Source organism: Aythya fuligula, chromosome 2 (assembly GCF_009819795.1).
Source record: "Aythya fuligula isolate bAytFul2 chromosome 2, bAytFul2.pri, whole genome shotgun sequence".
Lineage (NCBI taxonomy): Eukaryota > Metazoa > Chordata > Aves > Anseriformes > Anatidae > Aythya > Aythya fuligula.
In genome coordinates this window covers 59,709,434-59,720,643 of record NC_045560.1, presented here as the reverse complement: position 1 = coordinate 59,720,643, position 11,210 = coordinate 59,709,434, and the positions used below count along the sequence as shown (strand labels likewise).

At 38.0% G+C, this 11,210-nt stretch overlaps 1 protein-coding gene across 3 annotated transcripts; it reads left to right on the top strand.

Moving 5' to 3' along the window:
* The first annotated feature begins 215 nt into the window (after positions 1-215).
* YAE1 (YAE1 maturation factor of ABCE1) lies at positions 216-5,344 on the top strand. Of its 3 annotated transcripts, XM_032182889.1 has the most exons (5): positions 553-633; positions 1,488-1,807; positions 3,355-3,476; positions 3,932-4,200; positions 5,125-5,344. In XM_032182889.1, the coding sequence occupies exons 2-5, from the start codon at positions 1,691-1,693 to the stop codon at positions 5,250-5,252; spliced, it is 636 nt and encodes a 211-aa protein (XP_032038780.1). In that variant the 5' UTR covers positions 553-633; positions 1,488-1,690; the 3' UTR covers positions 5,253-5,344. The 3 variants fall into 3 exon arrangements, with proteins under 3 accessions (XP_032038779.1, XP_032038780.1, XP_032038778.1); XM_032182888.1 differs by lacking the exon at positions 553-633 and adding an exon at positions 216-381 and having other exon boundaries at positions 1,667-1,807; positions 3,932-5,344; XM_032182887.1 differs by having other exon boundaries at positions 554-633; positions 3,932-5,344.
* Positions 5,345-11,210: the final 5,866 nt, after the last annotated feature.

The window sequence follows — 11,210 nt, the reverse complement described above, 5'->3', positions numbered from 1 at the left end:
CTGAAAATTGTCCTAAATCCCCACTCTCGGGGGAACATCCTCCCTCGGGGTTAGTCCCGACACGTCCCTCCTTCCGGAGGGATGGAGAGGAGAGGGGCCGCATTAAGGGCCTCACTCGGTGCCCCTTCCCCGCCGCTGCCCGGCCCCTCGGCACAGCAGGAGAGCCCGGCCTCCCCGTCCCGCCTCCCTCAGGAAGGAGGCCGCAAGGCCGCGCCCGCACTCAAGATGGCCGCCGGCTTCTCATGCGCGGGACGGGCTCTGAAGCCGGGCGGCAGCAGGTTAAGATGGCGGCTCTCTGCCCTCGGCCAACATGGCTGCCGCCCCCTCTTCCTTCCGACGGCAGTGAAGCCAGCTCGCCCTCAGTTATGATGGCGGAGCCCTGATAAGGGATCTGTGGTGAGGGGTCAGGGCGGCGGGGCCGGGTGAGGGCCGGGGGCGGCGAGGGGAGGCCGAAAGCTTCTCGCAGCGCGGCCACCCCGGCCCGGGCCGAGTGGGGTGGGCCGCGGCCCTTGCGAAAAAGGCGGCGAGGAAGGGTGCAGCGGCCGGGCTGCATCGAGGGCGGTCTGCAGTGGTGGGCTGGTGCCGTGCTGAGGCAACGCCGTGCGAGTCGCGGCTTGGAGATGGCTTAACTAAGTATGGATCTGGCAGCAAGTGTTCCACCGTCTCAGAATGTTTTGAAACAGTAGCTTCTTAAACCTGAAACGCTGTTGTGAAGTTGTACTAATTTGGCTGCTTTCACTGTTATGTGGTTGGATGCTGGAAGGGATAAGAGGTGAAGCAGTTTGCCTTAGTGGTCTGTATGAACTCTAAGAAAAGCTGGAATTCGTGTACCAGTTGTTCAACTGCGTAATCCCTCCCTAAACACCAAGTGTAATAATAATTGTGAAAGCTTTGCTGAAGATAAAAGTAGTGTATAATGATCCCAAAAGTGATATTTGTTGTCAGTTCCTTGTACTGATTTTAACAAGTAATCACAAGAAACAGCATTCTGTGGTTGGTAAGAATTTCTACCAATGTAATTAGTTAGTTATGAACGGCTTTTTAGGTTTTTCTCAGTGCAAAAAAATGGAGTAATCTCATAATTCTTGAATAAAAATATTATTATGAGTAAAGAATTAGCAAGTTCTGTAGTAAAGGGAAGAAGACAGAATTGGATTATCTTATTAAGCATTTGGCATAACCAGGAAACGGAAAATCAAAGGTGAAAGTCCTTGTAAGTTATCAAGGTCAGAATATGGCAGGCATTAGATATGTGTAAAACTTAAAGCACTTTGTGGAAGCTGTATGGGATTATTTGTTGGCTGCCATCAGAATCAAGTTATAAATTGCTTTTGCCTGCTGTTCAGGTACTGGCAACATTTAGAAATGTTAATTTGATATGTGTGTTACTGCCAGAAGAAGAAGGAAAGAAATTACTGTCTTAAATTGTCCTTGTAAATCAAGTAAGTTGCTTTACCAGTGATAATTTGTCTGTCTTCTTTAGACAGATGTGCCCCAATGGTAAATGATACTCACTTTCCATGTGGAAACAAGTGTACAGGTTGAATAATCAGCTCCTGAAATGGTTTCTCTGTAGATCTCACATTTTTTTGCCTATACTTCCAAAATGATGCTTAGCCAGAGTAACTTCTGAGAGTTTCTCAGTGTTTGCTTTACCACATAAACGGAGGTTAGAGTCATCGCTGCTGCAATGTCGTGGGTACAAGTTGCAGTCAACCAATCCAATGAAGATATATTTGATGAAGATGCAGACGAGATGTGTGTAGTACAGAAAGAATGGAACAGCACCATGAAAAAAAGATTGAAGGTATTTCCATGACCATGACGTTTATAGTTGTCTTAAGCATTTCAGATTTATTGATACATACCTTGCTATATGTGTGGCTGACTTAAACAGAAAACTAAGAATAATGGCTGCATAGAAGTTATTGTGGCATGGTTTCTTCTGAATGTCAAGACGATTGAGCAGGGAGTTACTATTCTAGTATCCTGTCAGAACAAACCAGTATTTTACCTAAAAGACGTTGCATCCCTCTGCACAACCATGCAAACTTCTAAAAGGCAGCACTAAACGGATGTGAACGATTTGTTTCATACGTGTAGGTATGCCACTAGTAAATGTGGGACAATGTAGTTAAACGATGCTAACAAAGAATGCAAGGTGTTTGTTTCTAAGTAGAGTTCTTAAATACAGTAGAGAGATTTAAGATGTGTGATTCCTTGTGGAACCACTGCTGCTCATTGCAGTCCGTGTGGTTCTTCAGCTTATTTTTTCTCTTAGTAAAAATATATTTTATGAAAGGAGAGAATAAAACAAGTACACAAGCCTAGGTTTCTTTGACAGATATGTTGTTATTCACAGTAGGACCGGTAGGATTCATCAGTGTGTGGGTGAATAACATTTGGCTGAAGAACGTGAATAGAACCTGTTGTGTGTGCCATTGGTAAGGGGTGTTACAAGACGACTCTTACATTATTCTCCAAGGGAAAGTTTCCTAAATTAGAGGCCATTATAAGACTAGTGTTTTTCTGTTCTTACACAAATTCCTCTGGAAACTTTCTGAGTAGATACTACAAAAATCATAAAATTTCTTGAGGTCAGAGCTGTATGTTGGACAAAATAAAGCAATATTCCTATTCCTGGCTATTTTCTTAGCGAGTCCACCATGATTCTCTCATGATCAAATAGAAGTTTGCAGTCTTACAAGTTGAAAAGAGTTAATAGTTATTCTACATTGTGTACTAACATGATTAGAGGATAAATAAATAAATTTGCATCATAATTGTTAGCTGTTTCTTGCAGAAAGCAATCACAATATTATGTATTTTTCTATGAGATTTACCTGTCACCATCTTTTTTCCTGTATAAATCTTGAATTGTTTGAACGCTCAATAATTAGTTTTGTAACAGATAGGTAGATTATGGGTAGGTGAGTACCTCTGCTAAAGGGGAGGTTTTGCAGCCTATGTATTTTTAGAAGTCTAGAAATCTGTATGAGGTATTCTCCAAGGAGTTTTTTCATAAGGGTCATCACAAAAGCAAGAGTGTTGTCCTGCAGATTTGTCTTATTTTTGATGTTTCCAAAAAATGCTCTCTATTTTCTGACCTAGCTGGGATCTTTTGGGAAAAGGACTGGATTCTAACAGATCGATAAATGATATCACACAAAAAAAACATCATCACAAAATGATGTTTTGTTTTGGCACTGGGGGTATATCTGGGAGGGGTGTTCAAGTCAAAAAGCTGTAATTTAAGAGACTGAGTTTTTTGTTTAAGCTTTTCTGTTCTTAGGTAATGTTCATAGGTCCAGTTGTGCACATTGTGAAAAGCCTGTTTCACTATTTTTATTATAGGAGGGCTTTAGGGATGGTGTTGAGGCTGGGAAAGAACTTGCGCTCCAAGAAGGCTTCAATCAAGGTTACAGGGAAGGTGCTGAGCTGATGGTTACGTGTGGCCAGTTCAGAGGAACCCTGAAGTAAGTTATGAACCTTTTAGGATTGTGTGCATGTGAAAGGTGTGTGTGTGCAGTTGTGCTTTCTTTGGTTTGTTTTAATTTTTAAAATTGTACTGTAAGTCTGTCCAAAGCGAGCAACCAGAGAAGACTCAGCTCAGGTCGTAAATTCAGGTAATTAACTACAAGGGTGTAGAAAAATCCTCCTTCAGTTGCTTTTTTAACTGAGGTTACATCTTAAAGCTTAATATTCAGTTAAACTGTGTCAATTTTCCAGAAAATGCAAATGAAACATACATAAGCTTTTATATAGCAATGAGCTATATATAGTATTCAATATAACATACATGACATTCACTGTAATTTTGACATATTGTCAATAATATATTGACATATTAATTCACATTATATAATACAGTATTCAATAACTGAAGATCTGTGTGACTATTTGTAATGATTTTTTTTTCTTCACTTTCCAGTGCTCTCTCATCCTGGTGTCACCTTAATGGACATAATTCTGCTTTAAGTAAGATAAATAATCTTCTAGATGTGGTTGGAAAGCATGAAGATGATCTACTTAAGTGTCTGAATTCTATCCAACAACAGCCACATGTGGGAGACATTTTAAATGCTGTTCAGGACATGGATTTGAGTCATGCAGCTCCAGATGGGACAAAGTACGATGAAGTTAACACCAAAAAATATGAACACGTTGGCAGCTCTGCTGAAAACTATTGTAGAACTAATGGTGAGGATGGTTCCTTGCAGTCTGAGTGCAGCAAGGCAAAACTCTGTACAGATCCTGAAAGGTCAAGCCTTGCTTGGGTTAAAAAGCAAACTGTTTGGCTTGTAGAGCAGCTGGGTTTATCACTGGACGTACTCCATCATGTCCAGCAACTGGAACATTAATTTTTCTGTTTCATGGTATTTAAAATTATCTCAACTGGATTGGATTCCCATTTTGAGGATCACTTTAGGGAAGTCTGATTCCAGTACTTCCCAGCAGATGTTATTTTTGTAAATCTTACTTTGCTTCAGCTCATGGCCAATAAAATCTTGGTTTTCATCCTAAATATCCCTTTCACAGAAAGGGAGATAATTTTAAAAGCGCTCCACTGATTTACTAAACACGTCTGTACTCTGTGACAGAATCTGTTATTTCACCTTCACTTTCCCTACTGGTATCCTTTTGGAAATGGAGTGGGTCCCTTTAAAAACCTCCTCTAATACTGAAAAGAAAAAAAAAACAGTGCTATGGACAAGCTATTATTGCAGAATAAGCCACTGTTGATGACATTTTGACTATGCAAAATAGAACAGGATCTGCTGATTACTATCCTGGTTACTATATTTAAAAAAAAAAAAAAACATTTTTTTCACGTTTTTCAAATTCTTACTCTTGCCTTTTGTAACCACTATGGAGTGCGCTCTCACAGTTAAAATGTATGAGGAGGAAAAAAATCAGTTCTAATTTTTCAGTTTTGCTGGAAGCACACCTCTCTTCTCAAATGCTGAACTACTGACAATACCATTGTCTTGCTGTTCTAACAGCATATTATCTGCTGTTATCCTGTTACAACCCATCTATATGTTTCTAGTCTAATGAATTTTCTTGTGTTATTTTGGTACTTATTTTGCAAGTCCTTCAACTCTCTTCCCTTCATTTCCACAGTTTTCCCCAAACTCTTAAAGGAAGACAAGTTTATTCACCGTCTTGTGGAAGCATGGTCAGCCACAGATGCATTTTGTGTTTCTGTGCCAACCTTCTGTATTAGACTCCTTTTTCTGTTGCTTGCCTAAATTGTAGCTGCAAATTCCACTTGTTAGGAAGTCTTGTCTTTGTGAATACCTGTCTCTGTTTCAGAGTAATTAAACTGATGTACACAAAGTCAGAAGTTCAGTTGTTTTACATTGCTTTTAACTTTCGTCAGTGCCTGATACAAAGTAGGTCTAGAGAGAGACAAACCTAAGTTTTGAAAAACTGACTTAACTAAAAAATATAAAACTTTCGTGATTATTTTATTTTTACTTTGAAGCTAGAAAAAGCCAAGGCACAAATTACTTGATTTTTTCTTCAGAGAATGAGTTTGTAACTTTCTTACTAAAGACTATTGTGAGTTAAGCTGTAAGTTTGGTTGCTATTCATACCACTTTTGCACTATGAGGAAATGGAACTGTGCAATTAAGAGTCTTCCATTGAAATAGTGGAATTCAATAAGGCTGTTTGCATATGTTACATATGTAAAGAATTGTATACATTTTCTTCGTTTATTTAACACAATGCTGACATTGATAAACATTTTGTACAGAGCATGTTATAGCCTGCATTATAGAAATCAAATGTTATTTCTATAATACAGTAGAATATGATGCATACAAAAAATAAAGGTTACTAAGTTTTAAACAATCCAAATTTGGAAGTTTAAAAGTGTAAAATCAAAACTCTTACTTCTCTATAGTTAATAGTATATAAACAGGAAACTTCATTCAGAAATTACTCAGACAATGAGCTTGCCAAGTTCTCTCCAACTACTTCTGCAAAAGCAATCTACGCCTGAGAAAGTATTTCTTTCTTGTTTGATTATTAAACAATAGGTTATGTGTTTTACATATCTTTCATAACAGCTTCTGTACTACCTGTGGAAGTACTTTCCTCCACTCTGCACAAAGTTTCCATGCTGACTGTGGGGTTACTTTTTTCCATGTTATCACCCAAAGTTTCCGATTTGGCTGTGGAGAGATTTTCTTTTGGGCTGTCCGGAACACTTTGCTTATCTGTTACTACCAGATCTTGATGACCAGCCACAGAAGGACTTTCCTCAAGACTATTTAAATCAGTAATTTGCTCACATGCTGGTTCAGGTTTTTGTTTTGTGTCTATTTGCATTTTGCTATCGGCTTCCACCTTGGCAGCATTCCTGAAAATAGCTCTCATGACAACTGGGACTGACATGCATCTAAAAGAAGAAGTAAAGCGTTAATCATTACTACAGACTTCACCCATTCTTCAATTTAGTACTTCTTTTTTTAAACTGTGGCTGACACTGTGTGATACCCTTTGTGACAAACAGCACTCCCTCCCTCTTTGCTTTTTGTCTCTGTAACCTAATAGGATTACACTAAGTACAGTACTACCTACATACGCTATACTGGAAACTTAACTTTGGTACAACAAATCCATGTGCTGAATCTTTCAGTTTACCAGTGCAAAGATGTTTTGATAGAAAGAGTGTGAAGTGTTTGGAAAAAAAAGGTTAAGTATTTTTAATGAAAAATCTCATAATAATGAAGTATACTCATTTTCACTGAAATTTAATTGTAATTTTCATGTTTTGGATGAGATGGGTGCAGAGCCTTTCTTCTCTAAACCTGTATCTACACTAGAAGGTGTTTATTTTGTGTATTTTTTTTTCCTCTCCTCTATTCTACCAGTAGAGGTATGTGGTTCCAGGAATAGCATCTAGTGTCTTGTGACTCAGGACAAGGCAAGTTAACTAAAAGGACTCAAAATCCAGCCTGCATTGATTTTGCTGTCAAATAGTTGTGTACTAACCTATGTAAAATGAACTCATGCTCTTAGTCCTTTCTCTAGCATATGAACATATGCCACAGCAGCTGGCCTTTCTTGGAATTTTGGTTTCAGGAAACATGCCAGAGCTGGTGTTGTAGACATATCTTTTTAAAGAGAAGCACTACTGATGTTAGGTAGATGTGGAAAGAGTCCTTTTCATACTATTCTATTAGTTGTACTACACACGCATTCTAGTGGAAAGAAACATCAATGATGAAGTGTTTGTTTTTGAAAGAATTACTTATGACACTAAAACAACTCATTATTATAACCTTTTACTAAAGTGAATTTGTCTGGTCAGCTGAGTCTATGGCATTGTAAATGCACATGGCATTTCCATTGAACGGACATAACACTCATTCTAACTGCTGCGAAATGAAACTACTTACCGCTTCACAGCTCTTGATATAAAGCCATCACTAGAATTCAGAGTTGGATCTCGAGGATTTAAATGAAGGCTACATTGGACTTCTCTGGAGGTTACAACATCAATTATCACTAAGCAAGAACAGAACGCAGGTATTTCAAAATAAACATTTTTACAAAAAATGAAGACTTCCCTTTCTTTCTGATACTTCAAGAAAGGTAAGACTGGCCAGTGGGTAGGGGTCTTGCAGCAATGCTCTTGCACAAGGCTTATTTTTTTTTCCTAATATGCTAACAGTCAGTAATAAAGGTTAATTTATTTATTTATTAATTAACTGCAGGCCAAGACAGATACTGGACTTGAGTATTTGCATTTACTTTGTTTTGTTCTGAGTACAGAGCCTTCTTAGTAAGCAATTTATACAGAAGTGCTACCTCGTGCTTTTCATAGGGTTGCACGCCATTAAGTGTTGCCCTTAGAATGTATTTGTAACTGAGAAGCATAGCGCAAGAGCGTCCATAAAACCAACCTAATAAAAAGGCCAATAACAATTATTTCACACATACCACAGGCTAAATTCTCTTTCATAGGATGAAGGAAGAAAACAGAAAAGCTGGTGTTCTTGTGTGGTGCCACTTCAAAGTAAAGCAGTTCTGAATCATCTAAAAATAAAATTACTAATTAGAGGTATCCCTCCAATGAGCCTGGACTTTTTTTGGCTGAATCACATGCCAGAATTTTAAAAATAGTGATATAATAGAATCTAATCATTCATTACTTTAGCAACATGATTTACCCTTCTAGAAGTGTCAGGCCTCAGAGGAGTTTTTGTTTGTTTGTGTTTTGTTTTGTTTTTAATATTCAACAGAGTATAGTATGAGAATTAAGCATTTTTGATCACTTAAAACACTCTGCAAGTAAGACAGCTTTGGCAAGAGAGCAGTAAGTCTATTAACACCCAGTCTAGAGCTAGTTTCTCTCTCATATTCTGTCATTACTTCCAACCACACAATTTACCTCCGTTTGTATGCTTCTCAGAGATACAGCTGCTAATAAGGCTGTTGTATGCCATTTGATGTCGAAGAATCTCTATTACATCAGGCACGCACTTTGGGTGGGTAAATGGGATTTTACTGACCAAGGCTCCTGCCAAGTCTGATTTTGCTGAGCCTGTGTTTATGAAGTAACAGTGCTTTGGGCTATCTGAAAGAGACTGAACAACAGATATGGTGATACTTGAAGCACTGGAAATGAGAAAATAACAAGAATTAAGGCCCAATGTTGTCAGGTGATTGCACAATCTCACAGCAAAAACAATTGGGAAGGCACACTTCTAGCAAGTCCACCACGTGTCTGTATTTCAATAGAAGTATAATCTATAGATAGTAGCTAAATGAGATCCATTTCACTCGCAAATGCATCCAGATTAGGGAAATATACCTTGAGCTACAAGCCAAGTACTCAGGAATTCAAGTCCAATTCTTTCAACAACTCTTAAGAGCCTTGTGGACTGTAGAAACAGTAACAACCAAGATCTTTTCTCACAGGAGAATGCCATAGTAATGCTATTTGTTTGTTGTACAAATAGGATAGTTTTGCTCTTCAGGGCATCATCTGTTGGTCCTTCCTCCAGCACTGCTGCTTTCTTTAGAGAAGCATATTTGGCTAGAATATCTCCGGATGATTCAGTTGAAGAGGAGGAGAAGAGGAGATAGTACGAAAAATCTGCCACCTGTCTGTGTTGACAGTGATTTTATGATAAAATTGGAAGTGCAATATTCCGTTATCTACTTCAGGATACCAAAGGGGAACTATCACCTTAAGAACAGGGCAGGGCAGTTAATTAGCCAGGTCTATATTAAGAAAAGCTAGAGAAGAGAATAGCTTTTTCCTGTGTGTCTACAGAACAGAAGGATTTTCTCTGTCTTTCTTTCAAGGTTAGATTTCTATTTAGTAACACTTCTAGAAATAAAATCTTTAACTCAGAGAAAAAAAAGTCTCTCATCAAGTATTAGTATTTTAGAGAACTGCTGAAGTTATAGAACTTTTCATGTTTCACTAACAGAAATAAAAATATCTTCCTATCTTACAGGTACTTCCTGCTACTTCTACTAAAAGAAATCAATATTTTTGGTGTTATTCAATCAAGAAGCCTGTTTTTGTTAAAGCAGTAATAGACATGTGGCATGATAAATATCTTCAAAAGTCTAAGTAAGTACCTTCTTAGGATTTCTCGCACCAAGTTTACTTCTTTTTAAGGATAGAAGTTTTTAACAATACATAGAAGAGCAAATATTCTGAGTTACACATAGATACATCACTATGACTGCGACAGCTATGAGTGTAGTGTCTCATTAATGAATATGAGAAGTTTGTTTACTTTAAAGAATTTAATATTATTTCCTAAGTAATTGAACTATTTCCTAAGGAGTATTTAAATGCCCTTTGGTATTATGAAAAAGATTGTTTGTTGATATAAAAATGTTTCAGGATATTCATTCAAGAAGGGTAGTGTCTTTCAAACAGTCTACTCACCACAAAGAAACAGGATTTGTGTGTAAACAAGTCTTCACTGCCTTTTTCCTTAAGGGTAGACTGAACAATCAACTCATGTAGAGGAGCTAGTTTCAAGCCAGTAATCTGAATTCCTGAAAGCAGATAACTTTTATTAGCTTTTAGATTATGTCTGGGCATGAAAGCTAGTATTTAAAAACAAAAGTTTTGAAAATGCACAGACATAAGTAAGATGAAAACATTAACCTCCCATCTTATTTCCTCTTTTGCTGATGGCAATCAGCAACTATGAGACATTTTAGAAAGTGCTCACAAGTTTGCCTCAGCTGCTAAAATGTTACACGTGGGTTGACAAAAGACTTCCTAACCCATCATCCAGTTTTTACTCTTTATTTCCATATGCTAACGTAGTAAGGAAGTAATGAGCAGTCACAGAAGCACTTTTAGTCATAAAGATAATTGTAACATGCCTGTGAGTCTCTGTATCTCCTCAATGCTGGATGAGGACATAGGAAAAGGCTGGTGAAACTTCAACAAAAAATAAGCAGACAAATCCATGCTGCGTTCATCAGTCAGTGGCAAAAAAGCAGGGTTGCTGGAGGGGAAAGAAAAAAAAAGGTTGTTACAAAAATTGATATAACAAGGACACAGTGCAAGGCCACAATCAGGTCTCTAGTGGTTTCCTATGATCCATATTTTTTCTGCTTCAAGAAAAGTTTGACTTTTTAAGTGCAAGTACAACCCTTGTGTTTTAAAGCAAGCTTAATGTGAAGACTGGCAGAAAGGAAGAGTGAGCCATGGGAAACTGAGTAACAGTGCACAAGAATGTTTGCTCTAAATCAGTCTATAGTGATTTATTTCTGAGAATGACTTCAGACTTTTCCTGCAGGCTTGTACTGAAGCAGCGAGAGATGAGGTGTCAGCATCCGTGATGGGATGACAAACTACTTTATATGGTTTAGGTATAATATCCCTCGATACATGCTTCATTTATTCTGAAACTGTGTGGGAGTTGCTTGTTGCATACTAGGAGGTTAAGTAATACTATCCCAATGGCTCCTTCTGGCTTCAAATCTATGAACAAATCCATAACTCTATGTAGCTGACACAGTTAAATATGAACACAACAATATTCAAGTCCACTTGGGAAAACAGTAAAAGCCACAGGTTATACATGGTATAGCTATGGGGGATAATGCTGTCAATAAAACAGAGCTTCCTGGGCTTAACAGTGAGCTGTGTATCCATTCTATTAGCAGAGACTAAATGTAAATTATGCTGGGGTTAGTGCCAACAATCTGTAAAT